The sequence below is a fragment of the Augochlora pura genome, chromosome 5, assembly GCF_028453695.1.
Source record: "Augochlora pura isolate Apur16 chromosome 5, APUR_v2.2.1, whole genome shotgun sequence".
NCBI lineage: Eukaryota > Metazoa > Arthropoda > Insecta > Hymenoptera > Halictidae > Augochlora > Augochlora pura.
This window is the reverse complement of record NC_135776.1, coordinates 344,895-369,822: the sequence shown is the minus strand read 5'-3', so window position 1 is coordinate 369,822 and position 24,928 is coordinate 344,895. Positions and strand designations below refer to the sequence as shown.

The following is a 24,928-nucleotide window of genomic DNA, read 5'->3' as shown; positions in this document are numbered from 1 at the left end:
CGATCGAAAGCTTTCGTTGCTTTATGATTTCGCTGCGAGAGGAGAGACCGGCCGTTTTCTTTTAGCCGAGCCCCGTATATTAAGTGAAATCGACGCTCGCTGCGTGCTGTTCGGTTCCAGCTCGACTAATTTCGTTTCTGTTAAAAGCTTCGTTGTTATTTAAAAGTAAAAAGAGCGGTTTCCGTTCGAACGCGAGGAGAGAGAGAGACATTCCGTAAATTCGATTCGGATTACATTAAGAGACGGGTGACGCCGGTGTACGTATACTGTGTAAAGTTGTTCAAGAGTAACATCGTATTCGGTCACATTGTTGTACCACATAACAAAGATCTAGTCAATTGCTTGTTTAGCCGATACTCTATATTTATTAGCTCTATTTCTCGATCGATTTGTTTCGGAGACACTCCAACGATGAAATCGACATGAAATAATACATTTACTGATTAATAAACACCTGTGGGACGTTTATAAGCAAACGCGTCGTTCTATCGCTGCCCCTGTCATTGATCGTATTTGTTTGCTTTCACCGGGCAACCCTCGACCAGTTGTACAATATATACATACATATATACAACCGTATAGTGTTCTTTTAAGAATCGTCGGAAAATAGAACACCGCTTCGAGGCCGACAATATGGCGGATCCGAAATTCTTCATTTCACGATTACCGAGGATTACCACGAATCGTTTCTAGATCATTCGAATATACGTATATATTTATCCAGCAAAGCAAAATTACTCGGGGTTAAAAAGTCCATCGTTCTTCGTTGAGAATAGCGCGAACGTCGCGACCACGAGAGCCCGACAAAATGGCGGCTCCGCTGCGGAGCTCGCCGCGTTCACCGTCCACACGCGTGTTCGGTGTCGAAATCGGCTCGGAGATCTCGTTGCGATCGGTTGACTACGATCATTTACGAACTGTTCGAGGGTTGCCCGAGGATCGGTAAGTAAATGCGGTAGGTAAGTCGATCGGATCCGATTTTGACATTTTACAATATCCCATGTCGGGATCGCACAATGACACTGTTAAACACAATGTACGGATACTTGTCGGATTCTCTGTAAAATTATTATTATGCGGCAAGAAGACAATAATATATCGATTACACAGAAACTGTTCTCTGTTCGGCGTGTTAGCGGTTACAGCAGCATATTTCTATTCCGTTCTCACAGTTCTTAGGCACGATCTTATTTCGCTAAGGAAATATAATACCCAAACGCAACAGGATGCAACGTGTGCAGAATATATGTATACATTTATTGAATTATATACCGTTGAATAACTTAAATAAACGATGCATCGGATCAGTTCCATCACGCCAGCGTACTTCGATTTATCGAACAGCAGCCCGATCGTTGTCAACGCGACCAGATTATTCGCGATCGTCATGCCGGTCGACATTGTCTTCGTCGATTCCTGGAAAAATCACGCTCTTCTCTAGACTCTATTTTATACAAACCCCGGTCCTCCGGTTTCACTTTTTTTTTCCTTTCTCCTCGACACGTTAGATCTTTTTCAACGAGGAGCTAATTGTTCTTCGAAAAATTGTTTGAATTGTTCGGATAAAAGTATCGCATTCGATCTTCGAAAATATATTCAACGTAACAAGAAAATAAAAATGCGATCAGATATTGTTACGTTATACATCCTATTGCATTTTCGAAATCCGAATACGTGTAGGTATAAATGTGTAAATCCGCGCCGCAGTCTATCGATCGATGTAAGAATCGTGTCGAAACGTTCAATTGTTTACCTCGGCATCGTACAACTGCAGGTGACAAAAAAGAGCCACGCAGAAATGTAGAACTGCGTAGATACTCTGCCAGGCAGGCACGGGCTTATCGTACAGGGTCCTGGACGTGACCTGGACGGGGCAAAAACGCGTTCGTTGAAAATTACTGATACCTGAGCGGTGATTATGACGCGGCGGAGACAAGTCAGTGCGCTCCCGGATAATGGGAAGGACGCTTCGCGAGGTTGAAACCGGTTTGTTCGATCGCGACACTTAAAACCGGCACTTCTCACGCGAGTTCGTTGTCACGCGCAAGTTTACCCCCGTGTTATCAACGAAGCGACAACGTCTAACCAATTGTCCACTTTCTGTTAGTCGACCTTTCGACGAATCAATGCTGTTCGTGATCCAACGATTCGCCGACGCGGTAAGAATATGTGAATTCGATTAGACGAAATCATTTATATAAATTATATATAAAAATTATATCCTCAATTGTCGTAATTATTTTGAATTGATCGTAAATGGTCGAAGGAAGAGATAGGTACACTCACGTTTATCTTACGCTCGTCGAGGCCCAAGCGAGGACCGCCTGGGAACCAACTGGGCCCTTTCCAAACGACCGCCAACTTGTCGGTAAGTGATTCCATTTGCAAGCTTTTCTCTATCAATCGCATGCTGTAAAATGTCTGCAAAAATATACGCATAATCGCGCAAATTCGGTATTTACGTCGCGCGGTATTTGACCTAGCCATTTTCAGTCCGATAACAATGGAATGCAAAATAATGAGCAAAAAATTAAAATTGAAAAGAAAAATTTGCAAAAATTGTAAAATATAAAGATAATAAATAGAAACTACACAGTTAACCCGAAGTAACCCAGGAAATCGTGGCTCGAAAGGAATCGATCGCATCGAACCGCCTTTACAGAGAAATTTCAAACGAATGTTCCGCGAGGAAGAAAAACAAAAGAAGAAGAAGAACGACGACGACGAAGAAGAAAAAGAGGAGAATAGCGGGGAACATGCAATTATTTTGTAATGCAACGAGGCGTCGGGTAACTACTATAGGCACTTGATGTACGAGCTAATTATTGCAAATCGAACGGCGAATCCCGATTACAACACGACTCGAGCCGTTCGGTTGTTAATGTCAATTGAAACCCGACGGGATTTGCATAAGCGATTCAAACTTTATGTAACGGAACGATTATGCGTGTCGATCGAGCGGATGGATGGAGGGATGGATGGATGGATGGATGGATGGATGGATACAGGCGGTCCGATATGGCGATCATTATGCGCGAGGTTAATATAAGAAAGAACGGTTGCCGGGATGCTGCCGCTGCTCACCTGCAAATACAGGGGATTAAACGATTCAGGACTGACAACCAGCCCGTAAATTATCTCCTCCTTTTTCCTCTCCTCCGCGAACGTACCGAACAGCTTATCCCATACGATCAGAACGCCACCGTAATTCTTGTCCAGGCAGTACAAATTGCAGCCTGCAAGCCAAGCGAAATGAATCGTTAGACACCATACCGAATTACATAATTGATTACAATTATCCGTTGCGACGTGAACTTGTGTTCGATCAACGTGGTCGTCCCGCGACCTTTCAGGTAATAGCTCTCGTGGTATTTAATCGGAACCACCGATATTTACTGGACGCGCCTGCCATTTTATAACATGTTCGAAATCGTTTTTAATTAATCGGCGCCGTTAAGAATTCGCATGCGTGAAGATACGCATAGCATGGTAGCCGTCTTTTTTCAACTATGCAGTATACCATTATATTAATGTAGAAATATAGAAATATAGAAATATAAAAATAATGATATGTTAAGCTATTCAAATACAGAAATATAGAAATATATGTATACACGAATCGCGATCGTGTGGGAAGACAGCCGCGGAAACAGATGCAGCCGAGTGCGGCGCGTGACACATTGCACAGGTAACAAAGAATCATCGGGGTTGGATCGCTTACCGTGGTGCACACGATGATGTTTCGGGGTGTTGAATATGAATTCTAAGGGGCCGAGATCGTCGATCACTGTCGTGTGAATCCATAATTGGTAAATCAAGTTGAATTGGTTGTGAACGATGAAATGCGACGGCGGTAGAACAAAGGCGAGGGGTAAGTAGAACATCTGTAATCATTTTACAGATCCCGTCGGAAGATTACGTAGCCATAATCTTGTTCGTTTACGTTTACGTTTACGTTTACGTTTACTACGGCCGAGACGCGCAATTAGGGATTTATAAAGGCCTCCCGATTGTGATCTCGACGATCAATCGAGATGACAATTTTCTAACCGACGACGCAATTGCATTGAACGAGCTCCTTATTATTTTCTATCGAAAGCCCGCCACCGATAATTATACTAACGAGGTTAATTCAAATGCGGTTTTAATGAGCGTTCGAGCATTCCACGTCCGCCAATCTCTAAAAGGCATTTCTGTTTCCGGGACAATCGAATGCTTAATTAGTCGAGTCGAACAAATAATTCAGCTGGAAAATTCGATAAAATTATCGCGATAAAATCTCGATAAAATCTCGATAAAATCGTTTCGAAATTACAAATTACGCTGTTAACGAAGAAAAATGAAAAAATTGCGTAATCGAGGTCACAGAAGCTGAATAAATAATCTGGCGATATTGACATGAAAAGCCGCGCTAAAAGATCGCATTTTTGTCGAAGTAACATTGGACGCGCGAAGGGGGGATCGCGTAGGATTGCGCCCGCAGTTGTGGGGTTGCGGTGGCCGCAGCAGATACCCGCAGCCGTAATCTCGTCTACACGTAGCGTACACGGCTGTATCGCGGTACATATATGTATAAATATATACCACTACATACGTATAAATGGAACGGACGGTAACACGAGGCGATACTCACGAAATTACACCAGTGTTGCAAAACGGACTGCCGCAGACCAACCGCGAGAGTGAACTCTTCGCTGCTGTGATGCACCTGATGGTGACTCCATAAAAAGTGCACCTCTGCAAACGGGCGAGAAACACTAATCAATTCGTCGCCTACGAACCACCTGTCTACTTTCACACACATGGTTTGCGAGATAGGAATTTAACCGTGGTTACTCCGGTGAACCCAATAGTAACAAAAGTCCACGCCGACCGCGGTGATCCACCAGGTCCACGCCGAGTCCCATGGCAAGCTCCACAAATGGTATTTCTCGTGGATCACGATGTACGTGTAATACTCGGCGCCGCGGGACAAGATGCTGCAATCCACATCCCGGAAACCATACCATTAAATCTCTCGAGATCGCAAACAAATTACTCAAATTTTATACACACGTATATCAAAATATCCTTCGTATATCAAAATGTCCTTCCGACGAGGATGGACGACCGTAATTGATCTATTTGGCCTGCGATCTATTTCAACTGCGATGAGATTCGCGTTCTACGACTATTTTTATCGCGTAGGAATTGAAAGACAAGGGGCATTGCACCGGCTAGAAATACTCGGAAGAAATAACCGCGCACAGAAATAGACAGCAATTCGCGTTGAACGATGATGCACGCACGTTGTCGCGACGAGGTTCGGTGAAATTTCAATTTTTGCGACAAAGCGTCGATAAACCGATAAGCGATGCACGGTGTTCTTGCGCAACCAAGAAATATGTAAGTGGAGCGCGTCGCCGAGGAAGACGTCAAGATCAAAAAGATGATTTCGCGTAAAAATCGTCGGCAAGATGATCGGTATTATTTCCGCGTGAACGCGTCGAGCCGTGCGTCGTCGTCGATCCAATGATGAATCATGCATGCGATTTAGGCACAATATAGCAGATTAAAATCGAGCAATATCGAAGCTACGTTCACCGGGTCATTTACCTATGCTTACCGGCCACTCTCGTGAAACAACCAATGAGACAGGGACGTAACTTGATCGTTCAAACGAAACTTTTTCCTCTTCGAAGCCAGTATCAGCTGTTCCAGAACGATCAGCACGAAGAACGGCAGCCATACCTGCAGCAAAACGTCCGGCCAATTCGCTCGATTGATATATCAGAATCGCCGAACTTTGAGACGAGCGCGAAGTCCGGTGCACCGATGCAAGAACGCGAGGCGCAACGGTGCAAAATGCATCGCTATCTAACGAAAAATGCGCGGAGATAATGGCGATTGTCGTCGCCGGCGGGACGGATGGACCGCCGCGGAGTCTTCCGGAGCACGAGCGAACGATCAAAGTCGAGCCGCGCGACGAAACACGCGAATCGCCCAGGAATAAATAATAGTCACTTTGATCGAGTCGCGCGGCACAAATAACTTTCACGTTTTCTTCATAATAATTAATCAAGCCCGTCGATCACCGTGATCTAATCTAAAATCGTTCTTTAACAACATTATTCGATCGCCGCGATGATGTTTCGTCTGCGCGAGCGTAGTATATATGTATAACCGTTACACCGCGATAAGAGCCACAGAGACGAGTAATCTCTTTTTCTCAGACATTTTAATAATCATTTGAATGAGCATTTCAATGTAATCTTAGCTCGTTTCAATTCATTGCGCGCGTATTTCAATTCTGTGCCCCGTAAAAATCCGGGGTCCAGCGATCGTCGCGTTCCAATTAAGACACGTTGAATTACCTGCGGTTGATAGTCCGGCACTTGTCCTGGAAACTCGAATATCGTTTCACAAGGGTTGACAAGGTAGAAGAGCTTGCCGGCGTTCCAGAGTGGGCCGAGGATCAGATCGACTCGCGAGACGTTCATTTTCTGCACTGACCTAAAGCGCGCGGTTTCTGCTCGCCGGTTTCGGATCGCGCCGCCGTTGCTCTCCTGCGATCATGCGAAACAACGACAAAAGAAATAGACAATGAGGAGTAGCCGTCTACGGACACGCCGTACTATGCCGACACCATCGGACACTGTTGTTAATCATCCGTGCACGCCGTTCACGCATCGTTTATATACATATGTGAGTTCGCGTCGCGTCGCGTCGGATCCTCTCGAGGACACGTGAGTATGCGCGCGCGATGTCTCTTTCACGGCCGTATGTGATAATGGCGCGACAATGAAGACGACAACCGCAATGACAACGACGCGCGACGCTCGTCGCTCGTCGCTCGTCGCTCGTCGCTCGTCGTTGCACGATCTCTGGTCAACGGGGAACATGCCGCGCCGTCCGATTAATTTCTTCGTTAATTAACCGGGGGGCACAGCTGTCTCTCCACCGCTGTAAAAAGCATCTTACGCTTGATCCATCAACTAGCAAATTTTTATTTTTTCCAATTTAATATCATTGCATTTTTGAAAAAGTCGGAATCTTGCCAGTTTATGGAAAAGAGTTGCAATTAGTTTACCGAATCGTCGAATATTTCATTGAAATGTAATATTAATGGCGTAATATTCAAGGCGCTAAAAATACGAGCCGAAAACACGTGCGACTAGTGATCGTTCTAATTACTACAAGTCATGAATTAATTTCCAATGAAACGACCGTGTTTCGTTTCTCAATTTAATGATTTAATAATTCGGATAACAGTCGAGAGATAAAGATGAGCGAGAATACAATTTCATTTGCACCATATTCGTGACATCGCCGAATGAAAATTGATCTAGGCTACAGAGTATCGCTCCTAGTTGAAAAAGGTACGCTTTCGATCGTCGATCTTCCGCACTCACCTAATAGCTCGTCGAGGCGTGGATCTTTCTGTGGCGAGCGACTTAATCGCTCGGCATACAGTAAACGCGTTATCGTTACTCAACTTCTTCGTTAAATAATCGATAACACTCTTGCGTCGTACCGATAACAACTGTGTATTCATATTTACGGTTCTTCTACGTACATCGAGCCGCGCCACAGCCGCGAATTTTCAGATAATTCCAAAATTAGCGATCCCAAAATTTGACCGAAACCGACGCGTTGCGGCCGGCTATAGCCGCCAGGATACATGTCCGGCGCAGCAAGACGAGTGGAGTCTCGAACGAAACCGTGCAAGGGGCTAATGCAATAATAATTTCACGCTGCCCGAACGATCGAATCGATTTTCGAAAAATCGCGTGCAGAATGTGCGAAAACTCGCTTAAGAAATTTGTGCGCGATGCGAAGAAGAACGCGCGTGTTCATACGTTGAATCGCTTGCAGATTAGGTGCGCGGGTTCGCCTCTCCCTCTCCCTCTCCCTCTCCCTCTTTCTCTTGATTCTCGTCCCGGCTGCTCGATTATACCGCGAATGGGATCGATAAGAGAACAAGAAGTTCGCGGGATCGCGTGTCGGCGTGATACGCCACTGGCTAAATGTGCGAACCTTCGGCATCGTGGTATGTCAGAGAGCGAGCGCATTGTCGGCGGACACACGCGGGGTGTTTCATAACGCACACGTTTAATTGTTCTAATTGAAATAATTCTAATGAGATTCCAAAATCTTTATTCCACGCGCTTTTGTTATTCCGTCCTGATACATTATTTTCCACACATTATCGTCGGACCGCGAATCTTCATGCGAAATAAAAATTCTCCTCGTCGACTGCGACACATACATAGAAACCAATCGTTATGCATTTCGGGCAGAAATTAATATAGACGGAACGTACTCCAGTGTATAAAGTATTCGAAGAACTGTGAAATATATCGCTGCATCGTTTCCGAGTCATTAAAATGATCAAAGAACGAGATCAACGTTTATGTGTAGCCCCTGTATCTTGGGATCGGTAAAAACAATGTTTAAAAATCATAACGCGCATAAAAATCCGCAGTCTAGTTACGCGCGATCAGTTTTAATGGCGAATTATTTGGTGGAACGAGAGCATGACCCTAAAAAACCAGATAAGAAGAAGAAACAAAATGTAAATCAGCCGACTTAATGCGCCACAAGATAGGCTTTTCATGTCACTGTTGCGCTTAAACGGTTTCTTTTCGCGTTTAACGAATGTTCAAACAATTTATTGTTTCGCTGTAGTATCGAGTTTGTCGTCCATTATGTAATTGTGCGATTGTTCCTATCCGTTGTCGTCTATCTACCGTCTTGCTCAATGCACCATTCATTTCGCTAAATCATTTTTCATTCGAAAGGAACAAATAAAACGTTCTATCGATAGTATCGTAATTTATCTCTGTTAGTCAAAATTCAACACGGATATTGATTTTAATTGCGGCAAATAGATTCGTTCATTTGTTATTTAAAGCTTCTTCTTTCAACGACATTTATTTCGTCAGTGGATTCAAGCTGCGAGAGACATCGATTGGAAAGAAAATAAATTTTTTAATCCTACTCGTTTTACTACATATATAAGAGTGTGTGCAATGTGCCAATTCATGTAGGGGCGGAACGCTCAAACTGGTAGGCAAATTTATCGACAGACGATTAAACATGGTAATACAGGTTACAGCCGCTTTTGCCTTGTGACGCCATCGATGATGAAAGCGCTGAAACTATTGGTCAAACGCTTGACGAATAGTCTCTGCATTTTCTCACGGATGGCGCCACCACTCCTTGGCGTGTTTCATTTCAGAAGTTTTAAATAAGTAGTGTTGTTAAAAGTAATACCAACAATTAAAGATCATGTTTTGTTAAAGAAAATTGATATTTTCAGTCTCCTAAAGTTAAACTTTGTTAGATTTAAGAATAATTGAAGGACACAGTTGCCAGGAGAGGTGCAGTTATGAACAAATGTAACCTATACATAATCAGTTTTGACTAAGGCTGCATTTGACAATTGAATGCAACATATACGTAACAATTGCTATGATCGTTCACAAATATTAAAATGTCGAACCAACAGTATATGCTTTTAGGCCGTATAGATTCATATATTGAGCCGCTTTTGAAACGTGTTTTAGAAGCTAACGAACTCGGTAAGTCTATTATTTAATTAAGTAAACTGTATCGTGTGTTATTAAATTGTAAATATTTATGAAAATTTCCATTTCGTAGTCCCTTATTTAGTTCTTTAGTCAATAAAGTAAACCACTCTTGAATTTCAGTGTCTATTGATATCTATATTTACATAAATGTTCACAGTCTAATAATATGCATTTTGACATTTTATATTTTTCTTTTAAAGAAATATCTGGAGAACAGTCCAGTAGAAGATTATCTAGGGCAATCCAAATAGAAACTATATCATCGAGTTGCGACAAAGCAGAAGCAGATCATTTTAAACTATCTATTCCATACGCAAAACAGACTCTAACATGGAATGTATTTTTTGATTCGCAATGTCCTGAAATGGGTCCTGATTTTCTCTTCAATGATGATACTTTCTTAATGGACATGAACATTGATACTTTATCTGCTAGACTGCCCAGTCTTGCAAAATGGAATGTCAATGATCAGAATGCATTGTTAAATGTCCTTATGGAACTTTTATTATGTTATAAGCAGCATCAGGTTCGTAATAATCCATCCTTGATTACACATTGTATCAATTATATTTGAAAGTCTCTTTTGCTGTAGGTACAGTTACTTCAGAAGCAGGACAGGTTAAAAGGAGAATATGATATGTTAATGAGTTCACCGAGCATAGCACAAGAAGATGTTGAAGTGATGTTGCTGCCATTTGGTTCCAAACCTATGGAAGCTACATTTTTGTTAAGCTTGTCGATAGATGTATCCCAATTGATAGATCGACCTTTCCAATCGCAAAATGACATAGCAATGCTCCTTGTAACATTTTATGGACCAAATTGGAACCGTATTATGCGACAGATTCATTTTTCTAAATACTTGGAACAAGTTCTCGATGGAACATCAACTTTGGAGTTACCACATTATCCAATAGACAAACCTCTAACACATTATGTATTAGAGACAAAGAAGTACATTGAAGAGAAGGTACGCAATTTTTATAGAATAAATTTTACATCATTCTTCTATTTTTACTAATATAAATATTTATTTCAGGTAAAATCATTGGTTCAGATTCTTGAAAGCAGAAGGCTCTTTATTGCAGCAATGTTGAACTATCAACGATTTTCTCTTATAGAATACGATGCCTGTAGCTTCCAATCTATATCATTATTATTATCTGACCAGGACTTTCATTTTATGATAGATACTAAATTGCCACCTAGTTTTCCTCCACATAAACCTATAGTAACTATAGTGTCAATATACCATATGAATAACACACGTGATCCATACAGTGAAATTTTCGAGTTCCCATATAGTGCTAAATGGAGACCGGATAGAATGGTAAAAGAAATATTTAAACAACTTATGACATATATTAATAAATTCAAAACTAATTCTGTTGGATTTTGTTCTTAACAATTTTTGTTTAAATGCTTGTTTATTTGTTAGCACATAAGGTGCTTTAATGAACTATAAGACGTTCTATTCCTCATATTATGTATGTAAGTACGCATTGTAAAAATTAAATTACAGTAATTGATCTTAGTCCTGTACCTTTACCAACTACATACAGCATGGTTCGTTAGCGAGGGTCGATATAAAAATTTTCTTTACCCTGATTGGCTAACGATCCAGTAATCATCAGTTTAGGGAGTAAGAAAAGTATGCGGGAGTAGGTCTCATTACTTTAGTAACATTCAATTTCTTTTATGTAATTTTTGAAAAATTCACACATACGTATATGTATTATTTTTATAATAGTGGTTGCAATTAAATTATAATATTTTGTATACAAATTTTCGAAAAATTGATAATACATAATATGTACATAGAATACTAAATAATCTTATAATTACGTGTAAAAAAATTTCTTGCATAAATAAGTTAAGTAAAAAGTCATTGAGTGATCGCCGATTCAGTTGTACACGATACGTTAGTGGTCTACAAACACGTAATAATTGAGAATAAAAATACTCCAAAATATTATAAAATAAATTAAAACATGCGTAACTTTCGCTGAGGTATTAGACATTTATTATACTGTAAGAAACACCTTTATCGTTCAATAACATTTTGTTATTAGAGATTATAAGTTGTAACGTTACTAACTGAAAGAGGTTATAACATTAGTTCCATAAGGGTTCCATACTGACTGTACGTTTCTGTTTATTAAAACAGATAAATGATATCGTGCATTAAAAGTTATATAAAGCCCATATTGTCCAGCAATACGTTTGTTTTTGATTTCGGAAGAGTATTTTATACCACCATGGTTAAGTATTTGAACCAGCAGGAGAGTATCAATATTGATAAGGATTTATTTGGAAAGTATAAATTCAGCGTGGATCAATTAATGGAACTTGCTGGACAGAGTTGTGCATTTGCCATTGCTCACAATTATACGTCATTAAAAAATTCTGACAAAAAAATTCTCGTCTGTTGTGGACCAGGAAATAATGGTGGCGATGGACTTGTCTGTGCTAGACACTTGAAACAATTTGGATATAATCCAGAGATCTATTATCCTAAAAGAACAGATAATACGCTGTATCAAAATTTATTGTTTCAGTGCACTGAAAATGATATTCCATTGATGGAGAGCAATTTGGAAGATTTTATCCAAACGAGGTTATCTGAATTTGACCTTATAGTAGATGCTTTGTTTGGATTCAGTTTTAAACCACCTGTAAGGGAATTGTTTGTTCCAATTGTCCAGCTGATGGTAAATACAACTATACCCATTTGTAGTATAGATATACCATCAGGTTGGGACGTTGAAAATGGACCACCCGCAAGTGATGGAATAAAACCAGAAATGCTTGTGTCATTGACAGCACCAAAGATGTGTGCTACAAAGTTTCAAGGAAAATATCATTATTTAGGTGGCCGATTTGTACCCAAAAAGTTAGAGATTGAATACGGTCTTAATTTACCAGAGTATCAGGGAACCGATTTAATTATTCCTTTGCATTTTATAAAATAAGTACAACTATTTTATAATTTTGTAAGCAATACTTTTGATTGTATTGTAATGTATAATATACAAGTTACGTAATGGAAAAGTGAATAGCGCGATTTAAATTCCCCGCCATGATGTTTCTGTGTACCTAGGTGGCGCTTGAAACTTAACAACTGTAAGTTACTACCATACACCGGTTATTCTACGCTTGTCATTTTACACACAATACATGCATATGTACGAATACAATAAAATATCGTGTATTTTTAATGAATGTTTAGTAGGCGATACGATTCAGCTAACAATTTCCTGCTACCAAATTCATAAAATACTCTAATTGCTACGTTGTATCAAATATAAACTACTAATATTGTAAAATGGTACGTTAGTAACGAATTATGTTCAGCATTCTTAAACTTTATCGAACTAATACGCGATGTTTGTTTCAGGCACAAGAGGTGGAGGAAACTATGAAACGTATTCAATCGCATAAAGGAGTCGTGGGAACGATTGTCGTCAATGCAGAAGGTAAATATAATCTCGTGTCAACAATTTATACTATTTAACTGTTGGACAGCTTTTAATGTGATTCTAATACTCAGGTATACCAATCAAGTCTACATTGGATAATACTACAACAGTTCAATATGCAGGTTTAATAAGCCAACTCTCAGACAAAGCACGGTCTGTAGTAAGGGATCTAGATCCAACTAATGACCTAACATTCCTGCGTATTCGTAGTAAGAAACATGAAATTATGGTTGCACCGGATAAAGAATTTATACTTATAGTAATACAAAATCCAGTGGATTGACATATAAAAAAAGAACTAACAAATACCAAAATATATATTTCACTACGTGTTGCTAAATTATTTTATACAGCACATTCCATTTTAATTTGAACTATTTTCTTGTTGCTGTCTAAGCAAAAACAATATTTTATTTTTATTTTTAAAATGGCCTTGAAGAATGTGCTTTATGCGTGTTATTGACTAATCAAATTCATTTCTCCATTGTGCATTCATTGAAGAAAGAAGTTATTATCAAATAATTACATTTATAGTAGCTTCAAATTTTTATTTAATACAGACAGTTTGTTATACAAAGTTTATCTATTATATAATTAATACTTCGTCTTCTTGTCTCAATAAATTTTTATGACGAGAAAATTGAATATAATTAAATATTTATTTAAAAAGTATCTTTAGTCGTAGAGTTATTTAGTTTACCTAATTATTCATACAACTACAATTAGGGATATATTTCTAATGAAATTGATACATACAGATGCAATAAAGATAATTCTGTTGATTAATAGAGTATATAAAACAATAAATATTACAATAGAAAAATTGAAGAAACTAACACAATATTTAGTCAGTATTGTTAGAAATTTTTTTTATCGATTGATACTTAAAAACTATGATTTTCATGAGTTTTAAAATATAAGTGATGTACAAGAGAGCACAGTAAGAATAGTATAAACCATTTATTTCCTAGTCAGGTAACTTCATCAGCCTCGTTAAATGTGGCAGTGTTTAGAAGTTCATTGTATTAAATAAAGACTTGTTTTAATTATGAGTATAAATATTTATGAATTCATTTTTCTATGTAGTATTCTAAAACAAATAATATTCTACTAGACTGCATTATTAAAAAATAGTATTTAGCTTTTTACATGTCAATAGGCAAGAATATAATTTGAGCTTAATATTGGAATATATAAATATGTGAAAATGATGAAAAATATTACATTATAAATTGTACAAATGCTATTTGGAAGTAAAAGGCAGTTCTGTACAATATGGTAACAAGTAATAAACTAAATGTTATGTCCTGTGCGTTCGCCAAAAGAAGGCACAGCACGTTTACATTCCCACTTCTGCTGCAGCCCTCTATCCCCCCTTTGATTGCTGGTAGTAATTAGCTATTAGCCGAAGATGATGTCGAATATCAACAGCACGATTTGCTGTTTTCGGCCAGTAGACCATTACTACCTGCAATCATAGGAGGGAAGCGACAACAACAGAAGTGGAAATGTAAACGTGCTGTGCCTTCTTTTGGCAAACGCACGGTACATATTTTTTCAACAAAATTAAATTATACTACCAAATGGCTCAGTATTAGGCTACAGTGGTGTATTTATGGGATTTGAACGTTTTATAGACGGATGAAAGACGCAGTAATAAACAATCATGGCCGTTATACCCACCAAGAATGGTACAATACAAAAAATAATGAGTACATTGAAATACCAAGCCTGTTTCACTTCATTTGACGACACGTATATCCAGAAAACGGTTGCTGTCGTATTTTCAAAGAAACAAATCATATAAAAGAATACGTGTTTGAAAAATGTGCTGCCGTCTACAGCATGTAGATATATAAACACGTGAACAACGCCGATTATAAAGGATAATATCACAGAGTATATGCGTTCTTTTAGTTTTGGAGGACAATGCGGTGCACGATTATGGTTTCTACAAAACTCTAATATACCACGTGAATCTATGATGATCCAGCAGCTCATACCTATCCAATGTAAAATGCAAGCAATCGCTGTATGTATTGGCAAAATGCTCGCAGCAACGGTTAGCGATAATATCCTTGAAACTGAAACATTTGATTAAAAATGACGATTTCCAAAGGTTTTTTATACGACAATCTTTTAAGTACCTGTTGTGCAAAAGTGCCATAGAAACTGCAAAACAGTTCCTGTGATTCCGATATTGAATTTGTCTTGTTGTACTAATCTAATACTACGATGATAACTAGCCATGGCCCAACCCATGCTTGCAAGCGAACTAAGGATAGTAGCCACTTGGTGAATAACTGTAATGAATACAAAGAGAAATTTTAATTTTATATGTGGGTCTTCCCAAAATGATATCTGTTTTTTATGTATAAATATTTCCAAAACAGTACATTCAAAGTTAATCTTGTTATGGTAATCCTTCAATAATATAGTCAATTGTAAAACTTGTTGCGGTGCTGCTTCTAAAAAGCATTCAAATACTCTCAATAGAGCAACATCTTGATCTTCTTTGAGCATTTTTATGTAGTATCTTCTTTGAGCATTTCTGTTTCCTTGTTTTTGAAATCTATAAGCCTTCAGAGTATATATCAGTATCCTGTAGTAACGAAGTACTGGTGCTAATTGAAATGCAACAACTACAATACAATACAACTTTCTTGTTAACATGGAATGTATGCACTTGGATTCAGTATGATTTTGGACAGAATTTTTCTAGGGGAAAACAATAATTATTTCAACATTATTAAAATAGAAATTTAGTGGATAACACAACGTAATAATAATAATAATAACCTGGTCATCTTGGCATTGCATTCTTCTACTGATTATTACATTTATAAGCGATGGTACAAAAATAAATGTAGTTGTCCATATAAAGTATGTTGTCTTTCCAGCTAGTAAATATCTTACAACAAGATTTATATCAAATCCCATGTCTACAACGTGCATAAGAATTGAGGATACAAGGAAAACAATGTCCAACCAAGATATACTTGGATTCTTTAAAGGAAAATCTACATTGTCGTTGTCTAGTTCCAATACAGGAAACATAGCGATTAATTGTTGTGTATATACACGGTTATTATTTCCAATATCCATTGTCACTCGTTGTTTCCTAATTAAATAATTGTGGGTATGATAATTAAACGTCAAGAGTTATTGTTTATACAGATCGCTCTTATCAACCACTTATCAATTTTACGTTCATAACCTCGACGTTTACTTGTAACTATCATACTGTTGTATATTTATTCCATGATAGTCTAGGCTTCGAAAAATACACTTGTGTATTTCTAATTAACACCCAGATACGGTTTGTTGTGTTTCAGGAGACAAGTTGTATCGTGTTTCGTAAACAACATGTCAGCTGTCGATTCACGCGTTGCCCTATGTAGAATTTGTGTCACAGTCACAATGACAACGTATATGTCAATAACATCACACTAAGTGTGATCATAACAACATTATTTTCGTTGTCATAGCAGCAGTTACACTGTATATATGATACAATAAGGATATGTGCCTCTACTTGTCTACATGTATGACGAAAGTATATCATATAAGTCAATTTTATTCGTTGTGATAAATGAGTTCACTAAATACAAAAAAATATTTGATGACTGTAATTGTGCAGTACTTGATACTGTTTTACGATATTTTCGTTAATTCGTTCGCTGGCTTCTGTCAACAAAATCCAATTACTTTATTAATTCTTTATGTGTAGGTATTTTTTCTTGTCTAATTTATTATCACGTTTCTTTTACGTGTATAACATTTTTTCTTATTTAAGCGTCCAAGATTTTTGCCTTGTTGTGACATTGACGATACTATTGGTTAATTTCTTTTCCACTTATATCTTCCAGGTAATCGTTTAAAAGAAAATTACAATGAAAAATAAATTTTTAATTTTTTAAAAATGTATTGTTGTAACAAAAGGTTAATGACACGATATTTGATACAGGTAGGATTAATACAGTTGCTGTACACAAAATTTCGCATAACATTAATCCTATGTATTATGTATATGATATTGAGCATATCTCTTCATACATGGGATATCAAAATGTATTGGTCATCATCCCTCACATATCATTGGACTAAAAATTTTCATGTTCTATATTCGTTGCATAGAGGAGGTAATTAAACCATGCTATTAACAATATATCTACTATACCGATTTTAACGCTATTTTACATTTAATTCTCTTATAGTTGCAGTTTTCTATTACTATTTCTATAAGAGAGCATCTCTCAGAATTGCAGATCCTAGGTTCTACGAGACTTTCATATGGATGCAAAACCAATTAAATCTTCCATAATCTGCTTCTGTAATTAAGCTCAATATTGTAAGTAATAAGAATACAAATCATTGAAACATGCATATAATTGAAATATTTTTTTCTGGATTAGTTACTTATTGAATAACATGGAATTGTTGTAGTGAAAATGATGCAAGAACAATTCTGTTTGATAAATATGATGTTCATTGTTTAATCCATTGTAAGAATAATCCATGTATATATACATGTATGTATGTTTGTATGTACAGTATAAAAATTATTATTGTAAATTACTTTTTACAATCGTGTCTACATTTTACAAAAATAAAGTCTAAAACTTTATACAGTGTTTATAAATATGGATATCATATTTAAATTAATATTAAGCATAGATAACACATTATATACAATATTACATACATTCAAGTACTGAAACGCAAGTCATTTATTAATTATAATATAGATTTTGATCATGATATAATTTCTATTATTCATGATATAAAATGCTGCATTTGTACTAATAATTTGTTTCTAAATACAAGTTAGTAACATCTTTTTAGTGCAGTAATGCGAAGATAAAATGTTATGGTAATTCACTATGTATTTGCAGTTTCACTCGTTATAATGCTCACTTTTATAATGTTTTTAAACAGGAGGTATCGTTGAATATACAATTAGATTGACGATACCAATAACTTACCAATACTTTAAGTATTCGTTTATTTCCTTAAATAAACTTATTACACCCTTTAATTCATTTAAATTTCTGTACAACACTTTTTGAATCTAACACTTTTGAGAAACTAATAGTCGAAAACTTAACAAGACAGAGAATAGATGGCAAAATTCTATTGTAAACTTTGGTAAAAACTTTTTTAGCAACAAAGTATGCTCATAAAATCGCTTCCAGTTATCTCTTTTTCTCTAAAACGAATGCTCGATAGATTACTTCAATCGATTGTATGCAAAATAAAATTAGCTTAACGTATTGTAGCAGCAAAAAATATGCTGCAAATTAATGGTTGCCTGAGTTTGTTATTTTCATAGTACGCTTAGAATTTCATCATGCAAAAAATGATCAACATTTTAATGATTGCTTGATATATCACATGTTGGTATTTTAGAGATAGTCCCAACAGAATTTAATATTCTTCTCAAACTGTATGATTGCCATGAAGAAAGAGCAATTTATCTATTAAATGAGAAGGTATGGCAGCTCGCCTTGTATCATACAAAACTTGTACTTCCGCGGGAATTCTAATAGGCGGTGCACAACATGCGGGCACACAGTTGTACCTGCAAGCTAACTTTCCCAAATTTGGACATTTTGCAGAAATTTTAGCCCACCACTGAAGAGGACAACAATCGAGTGGCGCTGTGGCTTCCGAATGGTATTGTACAAGTTCAAGGTCCGCTTTCTCTTCGGCAGGCATTCCACTTTTTGTTGAGCATAAACCTCCAAGTAAAAGTTCCATGCCTACGGATAATTCAGTCGTTATTTACACAGATGATTCGATATATTGAAATTAATATTTTATCTGTAACAATCATACATACCGGACAATCGACTCTTTTTATTTGGTGGCTCTTCTTCGATTTTAATACTTGCACCATCACCAGATTCTTCCTGTATTAATTTCGTCAGCATTTCCTTAATCGGAGTTGCAACTAAGTTCTTGTCTTCTTCAGTGGCATATGGAAGTTGTTTAAACCTAAAGTAAACCAACAAAAAGACTATTTAAAGTAAAACTAACAGTACAAAGACGTGTAAGTAAAAATTTATAGCAACCTTGGATCCAGTGTAGTAGCTATTTGAAGTAAGAGAGTAACGTTGTAATCTGCGTATCTATCGCAAAGCATGTCGGACAACGATTCCTTGAAAGATCTCGCTATATCGCTGTCAGTTTCTTTCACTTTCAAGTGGGAAGATACGAGTTGCCAAAGCAATGGCTTTAGTAAAGATATCAAAGGCATTTTCTCCTCACTGAGCGTCATAATAGTAACTTTGAACGGTTCAAGAACATTTACAAGATCTTCTACAATTTTCCACTGTTCATTTGTTAGATCGACCATCTCTTGATCAACGCCTTCCAAACTTTCCAAGATCGATGTTACGATATTACGACGCAGTACCATTTGCTCGAGCATGTTGTACGTTGATGTCCAAACGGATGGATAATCCATGAGCATCGTATTTTCATCCAACTGCAACAATGTATGAAAAAAAATTTTAATTAAATTACCATATATTATCGATTACTTTTTGAGCAACTATGTGTGATACAATCTGAAATTTACCTCCAACAATTGCTCTTGCATAGCTAGAGCTGCAGATGCAGCTGGGTGACTTATGATAGCTCCTATAGCTGCTCTGCATTTAGATAATATAGAAGCAACATCTGGATTTTCAAAACAAGCCTGAGCACATACTTGTAAAGTATAAAGCAAACAAGGAACTAACGTTAATCCTCGATTTGTTAATGCGGACAATAGTTCTGTTCTGGATGTAGCTATTACTACTGCAGTTATCCTTTCAATTTTCAAATCCCAGTCGAGCAGCAAAGAATCTATTGTACTGCCCCATTGAGATTCTTCCCAATCCAAAGGCGCATGAACTGTACTCAAGACTTTACATTCTAAGACCGGTTCGCCAGAATTCTGATAGTAAACAGAGATAGTAACAAAACGTTCATCTGAATTTGATCTCCATTCCTCAATAGTCAAGCCTACTTCTGTACTAATACAAGACAGAGTGGCAGCCACAGATTCGCGGAAGGTGTCATAAATTTTTGGTATAAGTTCTTCTTCTAGCTTATTTTTACTTGGAATTTCGCAAGGTGACCTTAAAGTTGCAACTAGTCTTTGAAACCCCCTACCTTCCACGACCTCTGGTAATTGTAAATCCATTATAATAAATTCTGCTATAGCATCGGACACAGTTTTGCCATCGATACTCGATTGATTAATAGGGTTTTCCTCTGGCATAAGAAAGGCCACATTTTGACTGTTGTTTGCAATATTGGAACCACTTTTGATCATAACACGTAATGGTTGACCAATTGCAATGTCATCCTCGATATTAGATAAACTTATATTTGGGTCTGTAACAAACTGAATGTCCCCATCTATCTGCACAGTACCATCGGCATTAGTAGTGTAAATATGTTGTGCAGAGGTTAAACCTGCCTTTAATAATCTCTTTTGAGCCCTCCGATCTTTAGTTTCTTGTGAAAGTACCTGTCTACGCGGTGGATTAGTAGCTTCCAGTTCTAACAGCTCTTGTGCATGCTTGTTTTGCAGGTGCATACGCAAGTTACTGGTGTTACGGTTATACGCGATTTGAGTTTTGCATAGTATGCAAACGATTTTAACTTTAGTGAGGATATCTCCGTCGTCGGTAGCTGGAAACCCAAAGAATTTCCAATAAATACTCCTCATCGACATAGGCACAACTAATTTCTTGTAAGTATAAGTATGCTTTTCTTCCATCATTTTAGCTAATACCATTTGCATTTCGCTCTTGGAATCATCTGGTATGCTAGATTTTCCGTTGCTCGGCAATATAATCGATTTACTTTCCATGATTGTCAATCAAAATACATACGTGCCGGTGTGCCTTATCTTACCCTTAAAGTACAGATATTTCAGTATTTCATCTGTGTTTACTACTTCATTGCGTTTGTTTCTCATCAAAATGGTGGATTTTTGTTGCATAATTTCAAATGCAACCGCTTCGAACGATGCATGCTTGCGTTTTAGAATATCTTCGCCTAACTCGTGGTTGCTAAGGTATAACGAATTTACCGCGAAGAATCCGATATCTCAAAGCGGCGTTTGACGAATTATTTCACAGATATCGAACTTCAATTTCTCGTTTCGAAAAGAACGATGCACGATCGGTTATCGACCACTTCTCGTTACGATGCTATCGACTTTGGTTCACTTGTTCAAAGAAATATCGCTACGGAGAGCTCTCAACTAATCGATCCCACAAAATGGTTGCGGTTTCGACGTGGCTCCATCTGTATCGATTACTCGAATTCGCGCTACACGCTTCATGTACATATTGTGCTGCGTACGGTCTACACATATCTATTTAAATAGAACGTGAAACATTTTGTTCGAACAAAAAGAAGTCGTCTCGTGGAATTAGAGGATTACGAGAATGTACAACAGAAAGAACTTATGCGTTGCACGTGACTCTTCGTATCGATGGCTTATCTAAGAATAACAATATATTGTCACGCTTCGACCTGTCTTGGCTCGCCGAAATACAAATACTTTTGAACCGACTATCGTTTGTATGCAATTTATGTAATTATCAACAAAAGGTTTTTAAGCAAGGATAGCGGAAGAATTCACGTACGTTACTACAAATATAGGAAATGTATTTGCCCAAGAAGTATAAAACATTGTCGTTGCTAATACTATGGAGGTTAAGTTCTACTTTTCTCGTTCAAACTGCTCACGTACCGGATGAGTATTGGCAATCGCTGGAAGTCGCTCATCGCTTAGCATTTGGATATGGATATTTGACGTGGGAGTGGACTTTAAACATTCGCAACTACATATATCCATTTCTGGTGTCTGTTATTTATCGAATATTGGCACTGGCATCCTTAGATTATGCAACAATCTTGATAACAGTGCCTCGAATCATCCAAGCAATCGTTAGTGCTTACGGAGAGTACAGGTTTTACGAATGGACACAAAACAAATGGACTTTGTATAGCTTATGTATAAATTGGTATTGGTATTATTGCGCCACAAGAACACTTATAAATACAATAGAAACTGCGTTTACTATGATAGCATTATCTATGTTTCCATGGCGTGACAGTTACATTAGAAACATAAACTTTCTATGGATTGTTGGGTTCTTATGCGCAATGAGACCCACTGCAGCTGTTTTATGGTTACCTCTGTGCATTTATCATTTCTGCACTAGCTCAAAGAGGTTAACGTTGATCGGTCAATATAGTGCTATAACCATCATTTGTTGCACAAGCTCAATTCTGCTAGATAGTTTCTTCTATAACACTTTAGTTGTTTCTCCTTGGGAGTTCTTCCGTGTAAACGTTCTGTACAAGATAGGAGATTTTTATGGGACCAATCATTTACTTTGGTACATTTTCTGTGGTCTACCAATACTTTTGGGATTGTATTACATTGTCTTTTTATTATGCATTTGGCAGATAATGAAACATCCAGCATGTTTTCATCGTCAGACGGTTATGTTATTCACGATCGGTTGGACGATCCTTGTATATTCTTTACTGCCTCACAAAGAGTTCAGATTTTTATTGCCTCTGTTACCAATGCTAATATACATATGTACTTCCTGTACATTTCGTTTAAACGAAAAATCTGCCAGGACAGGGAGAAAAATATTCGTTGCTTTGTTACTAATTAGCAATATCGTTCCCGGCTTTTACTTCTCCATGATACACCAACGTGGATCGTTAGATGTAATGAATATTCTTCGCAAAGAAATTACCGCCACGAACGACAAGACTGACATACTGTTTCTAACACCCTGTCACGCTACACCATTGTACAGTCATTTACATGTAAACGTATCAACAACAATATTAACTTGTGAGCCGAATTTTCGTCATACGACAAACTACGTTGACGAGGCAGATTTATTTTTCGCTAATCCAACGCGATGGCTTAGTCATCGTTACAACGAGAAAGAAAATACATCAATTCCTAGTCATGTAATAACATTCGACAAAGTGTCGTCAGATATAAGACAATTCTTAGACAATTATCGACTCGCTTACGAGGTGTTCTATTCACATTTTCCTCAGTCGAATTATGGAAGGTATATTCATGTATATAAACGCAAATAAAACTATCACATCCGAATTGTAAGAAAAAAAAAACGCTTTCTACATTTCATTCGTTTGAAAAATGCATTCACGAATTACCGGTATGTTATCATCCAAGCTTCCACCGACTGCGATTGTTCCAACCAGTAAAATCAATTGGCCCAATCTAGTTGAAAAGCAATCTCCTTGACGAGCAAACGCATCTGCGCTAAATGTGCTACCAGTGACATATTTATACGAACTTTGTTCCATTATCTTAGCGTGTTCAAAGATCAACCGATAGATATGGTAAAACGTTTAAAAACAAGAAAAGACTAAGATCTGTAATGATAATACATCCAACTAATTGTGAAAACGTAATCAGGCGCTCTGGTATGCAATATCACCTTCTGTGGAGCACAGATTACATTTACCAATGTTCATCGTCGCGAACAGGCCACGAGAAAAGGAAAATGAGACGTTTTCTTCAATTTTTCGCGAGAAATATCGATTGGTACATTGGGAGTGACTCTCGTAGATACATGGCTCAAGAAGGCGGTCTTAATGACGGAAATAATTGAGCAACGGCGGCGGGAGGAGTCGAGATCCCGTCGGGTAGTTTGCGGAGTGGAAGACCGACACGATAGAGAGGTGGTGGCCAACCACGATGGTGGCAGCGCGTACTCTATAGTCTACACTTTAACATTACTTCTATACTTCCGTAGCTATGCCTATATCAACTTCGAGATCGCATGAGAGAAAAGCAAACGCACACGGTTCTCTGGTAGAGAGAACGAGAGCTTTCGCGAGGCCATTGTCGATTTTCCATTTCTACGGGAAAGCTTCGGCGACAATGATTAATAGACAATGCCGAGCAATGGTCTTTGCTACGAAGCGAAAATTCGTTGAGGAACGAACCCGTACCGTTATCACCAAGGTTCGGATCTCGGAGACGCTGTGAGAACGATTGCGATTCTAACGGTACATACTCGCCCGACTCTGCTACTTAATACCGATCTATCAAATCGCGATCGTTATTAACGTTGTCCATTGTCTCGTAGGTGTGCACTTTTACGCAATATTTATTCTCGCCGGTTGGAGAATGAATGCGAGGAAAAAAGCCTTGCTTTCTGTACATAGTTGGAATCAAAAGGCGAATGATCGGCAGAGTCTACAAGAAAGTTGTGGCTTTGCCGATTGAGATTCTAATCCGGCTTGCTTCCGGTTCTCTTCGAGCTCCGAAATAAATAGTAGATGGAATTATGCCCGATCGTCGAACGCGTCGCGTTGGTTGCAACGAGAAAAACATGCGGCGAGAATGCGGATGAAGAGTGGAGAGGGACGGGAAAGCAACGGACAGATCCCAGAGAGATGCTAAGTCTGGAATATAATGGTTGCGATCGGTCGGGTGAAAGAAAGGCGGACGTGGTAAAGTAACGCAAGGTAAAGTAAGGTAAGGTAACTGGTGGCTGGTGGCTGTAATCGAAGGTACACAGCGGAGATGGTGCAAGCGGGATGGAAGGAAATATAAAGAGGGGACTGGCTACATGGAGTCAACGTTCCGAGCGGGTCAGCGACCAGCTTGTCTTCTCTCTCGTCTTCCTTCTCCCGTGTTCCTTCCTCTATCTGGTCTTCCCTCGGTGCCGGTTTTTTCGTATTAGCGAAACCGTATTACCAAAGTTTTCCATTTGTTCCTCGCAAGTAAGCCACCGTACGTCGCACTGCAGATTTGTGGGAACAATTTACGCAGAGATGATTTGCGCTCCTTGTCTTGGTGGA

At 38.1% G+C, this 24,928-nt stretch overlaps 7 protein-coding genes across 15 annotated transcripts; 4 read left to right on the top strand and 3 right to left on the bottom strand.

Annotated features, from left to right (window-relative positions):
- Window positions 1–342: 342 nt before the first annotated feature.
- LOC144470274 (alkylglycerol monooxygenase) lies at window positions 343–6,638 on the bottom strand. The gene is made up of 9 exons (XM_078181227.1): window positions 6,354–6,638; window positions 5,606–5,730; window positions 4,828–4,979; window positions 4,634–4,737; window positions 3,722–3,884; window positions 3,085–3,236; window positions 2,287–2,421; window positions 1,754–1,864; window positions 343–1,416 (listed from the first exon to the last, which is right to left on the bottom strand). Exons 1-9 carry the CDS (start codon window positions 6,477–6,479, stop codon window positions 1,156–1,158), a joined length of 1,329 nt encoding a protein of 442 aa, XP_078037353.1. The 5' UTR covers window positions 6,480–6,638; the 3' UTR covers window positions 343–1,155.
- Window positions 6,639–8,536: 1,898 nt separating this feature from the next.
- Window positions 8,537–12,623, top strand: Naxe (NAD(P)HX epimerase). Of its 4 annotated transcripts, none has more exons than XM_078181533.1 (5): window positions 8,537–8,554; window positions 9,326–9,563; window positions 9,773–10,098; window positions 10,165–10,542; window positions 10,612–11,744. In XM_078181533.1, exons 2-5 carry the CDS (start codon window positions 9,476–9,478, stop codon window positions 10,975–10,977), a joined length of 1,158 nt encoding a protein of 385 aa, XP_078037659.1. In that variant the 5' UTR covers window positions 8,537–8,554; window positions 9,326–9,475; the 3' UTR covers window positions 10,978–11,744. The 4 variants fall into 4 exon arrangements, 3 of the variants coding, with proteins under 3 accessions (XP_078037659.1, XP_078037660.1, XP_078037661.1); XR_013494122.1 differs by lacking the exon at window positions 8,537–8,554 and adding an exon at window positions 12,131–12,242 and having other exon boundaries at window positions 9,196–9,563; window positions 10,612–11,582; XM_078181534.1 differs by lacking the exons at window positions 8,537–8,554; window positions 9,326–9,563; window positions 9,773–10,098; window positions 10,165–10,542 and having other exon boundaries at window positions 10,976–11,582; window positions 11,740–12,623.
- On the top strand, window positions 12,554–13,723 carry Robl (dynein light chain roadblock). The gene is made up of 4 exons (XM_078181538.1): window positions 12,554–12,695; window positions 12,802–12,900; window positions 12,970–13,048; window positions 13,123–13,723. The coding sequence occupies exons 2-4, from the start codon at window positions 12,898–12,900 to the stop codon at window positions 13,332–13,334; spliced, it is 294 nt and encodes a 97-aa protein (XP_078037664.1). The 5' UTR covers window positions 12,554–12,695; window positions 12,802–12,897; the 3' UTR covers window positions 13,335–13,723.
- Window positions 13,724–14,644: 921 nt separating this feature from the next.
- On the bottom strand, window positions 14,645–16,391 carry LOC144470429 (XK-related protein 6). 2 transcript variants are annotated; one of them, XM_078181532.1, is made up of 4 exons: window positions 15,851–16,391; window positions 15,448–15,769; window positions 15,199–15,354; window positions 14,645–15,135 (listed from the first exon to the last, which is right to left on the bottom strand). In XM_078181532.1, exons 1-4 carry the CDS (start codon window positions 16,154–16,156, stop codon window positions 14,651–14,653), a joined length of 1,269 nt encoding a protein of 422 aa, XP_078037658.1. In that variant the 5' UTR covers window positions 16,157–16,391; the 3' UTR covers window positions 14,645–14,650. The 2 variants fall into 2 exon arrangements, with proteins under 2 accessions (XP_078037658.1, XP_078037657.1); XM_078181531.1 differs by having other exon boundaries at window positions 15,199–15,769.
- A 204-nt stretch (window positions 16,392–16,595) lies between these two features.
- On the top strand, window positions 16,596–21,013 carry LOC144470431 (transmembrane protein 138). 2 transcript variants are annotated; one of them, XM_078181536.1, is made up of 5 exons: window positions 16,596–16,777; window positions 16,848–16,920; window positions 17,019–17,193; window positions 17,269–17,402; window positions 20,637–21,013. In XM_078181536.1, the coding sequence occupies exons 1-4, from the start codon at window positions 16,644–16,646 to the stop codon at window positions 17,373–17,375; spliced, it is 489 nt and encodes a 162-aa protein (XP_078037662.1). In that variant the 5' UTR covers window positions 16,596–16,643; the 3' UTR covers window positions 17,376–17,402; window positions 20,637–21,013. The 2 variants fall into 2 exon arrangements, with proteins under 2 accessions (XP_078037662.1, XP_078037663.1); XM_078181537.1 differs by lacking the exon at window positions 20,637–21,013 and adding an exon at window positions 17,467–17,568.
- On the bottom strand, window positions 17,681–21,306 carry LOC144470427 (E3 SUMO-protein ligase ZBED1). 3 transcript variants are annotated; one of them, XM_078181527.1, is made up of 5 exons: window positions 20,574–21,292; window positions 19,635–20,465; window positions 19,126–19,541; window positions 18,894–19,048; window positions 17,681–18,813 (listed from the first exon to the last, which is right to left on the bottom strand). In XM_078181527.1, the coding sequence occupies exons 1-5, from the start codon at window positions 20,916–20,918 to the stop codon at window positions 18,491–18,493; spliced, it is 2,070 nt and encodes a 689-aa protein (XP_078037653.1). In that variant the 5' UTR covers window positions 20,919–21,292; the 3' UTR covers window positions 17,681–18,490. The 3 variants fall into 3 exon arrangements, with proteins under 3 accessions (XP_078037653.1, XP_078037652.1, XP_078037654.1); XM_078181526.1 differs by having other exon boundaries at window positions 19,635–21,291; XM_078181528.1 differs by lacking the exon at window positions 17,681–18,813 and having other exon boundaries at window positions 18,963–19,070; window positions 19,635–21,306.
- A 53-nt stretch (window positions 21,307–21,359) lies between these two features.
- Window positions 21,360–24,925, top strand: Pig-b (phosphatidylinositol glycan anchor biosynthesis class B). Of its 2 annotated transcripts, XM_078181530.1 has the most exons (3): window positions 21,360–21,637; window positions 21,719–24,130; window positions 24,211–24,925. In XM_078181530.1, the coding sequence occupies exon 2, from the start codon at window positions 21,722–21,724 to the stop codon at window positions 23,189–23,191; it is 1,470 nt and encodes a 489-aa protein (XP_078037656.1). In that variant the 5' UTR covers window positions 21,360–21,637; window positions 21,719–21,721; the 3' UTR covers window positions 23,192–24,130; window positions 24,211–24,925. The 2 variants fall into 2 exon arrangements, with proteins under 2 accessions (XP_078037656.1, XP_078037655.1); XM_078181529.1 differs by having other exon boundaries at window positions 21,360–24,130.
- Window positions 24,926–24,928: the final 3 nt, after the last annotated feature.

Bases quoted from the DNA above. Each gene is read 5' to 3' on its own strand.
- LOC144470431 (XM_078181536.1), top strand. From the start codon at position 16,644: ATGAGTTCACTAAATACAAAAAAATATTTGATGACTGTAATTGTGCAG. The intron at 16,778-16,847 runs GTAGGTATTTTT...TTCTTATTTAAG, and splicing joins ACTTTATTAATTCTTTATGT to CGTCCAAGATTTTTGCCTTG. The intron at 17,194-17,268 runs GTAATTAAACCA...ATTCTCTTATAG, and splicing joins ATATTCGTTGCATAGAGGAG to TTGCAGTTTTCTATTACTAT.
- LOC144470427 (XM_078181526.1), bottom strand. From the start codon at position 20,918: ATGGAAAGTAAATCGATTATATTGCCGAGCAACGGAAAATCTAGCATA. The intron at 19,049-19,125 runs GTTGCTATAAAT...GGTTTACTTTAG, and splicing joins GCTACTACACTGGATCCAAG to GTTTAAACAACTTCCATATG. The intron at 18,814-18,893 runs GTATGTATGATT...AATTATCCGTAG, and splicing joins TAAAAAGAGTCGATTGTCCG to GCATGGAACTTTTACTTGGA.
- Pig-b (XM_078181530.1), top strand. From the start codon at position 21,722: ATGTATTTGCCCAAGAAGTATAAAACATTGTCGTTGCTAATACTATGG.
- Naxe (XM_078181533.1), top strand. From the start codon at position 9,476: ATGTCGAACCAACAGTATATGCTTTTAGGCCGTATAGATTCATATATT. The intron at 9,564-9,772 runs GTAAGTCTATTA...TTTCTTTTAAAG, and splicing joins TTTAGAAGCTAACGAACTCG to AAATATCTGGAGAACAGTCC. The intron at 10,099-10,164 runs GTTCGTAATAAT...CTTTTGCTGTAG, and splicing joins TATGTTATAAGCAGCATCAG to GTACAGTTACTTCAGAAGCA.
- LOC144470429 (XM_078181531.1), bottom strand. From the start codon at position 16,156: ATGGATATTGGAAATAATAACCGTGTATATACACAACAATTAATCGCT. The intron at 15,770-15,850 runs GTTATTATTATT...GTTTTCCCCTAG, and splicing joins TGCAATGCCAAGATGACCAG to AAAAATTCTGTCCAAAATCA. The intron at 15,136-15,198 runs GTACTTAAAAGA...CAAATGTTTCAG, and splicing joins ATGGCACTTTTGCACAACAG to TTTCAAGGATATTATCGCTA.
- Robl (XM_078181538.1), top strand. The intron at 13,049-13,122 runs GTAAATATAATC...TCTAATACTCAG, and splicing joins GATTGTCGTCAATGCAGAAG to GTATACCAATCAAGTCTACA.
- LOC144470274 (XM_078181227.1), bottom strand. From the start codon at position 6,479: ATGAACGTCTCGCGAGTCGATCTGATCCTCGGCCCACTCTGGAACGCC. The intron at 5,731-6,353 runs GTAATTCAACGT...GTTTTGCTGCAG, and splicing joins TGCCGGACTATCAACCGCAG to GTATGGCTGCCGTTCTTCGT. The intron at 1,865-2,286 runs GTGAGTGTACCT...TGCCCCGTCCAG, and splicing joins TCGACGAGCGTAAGATAAAC to GTCACGTCCAGGACCCTGTA.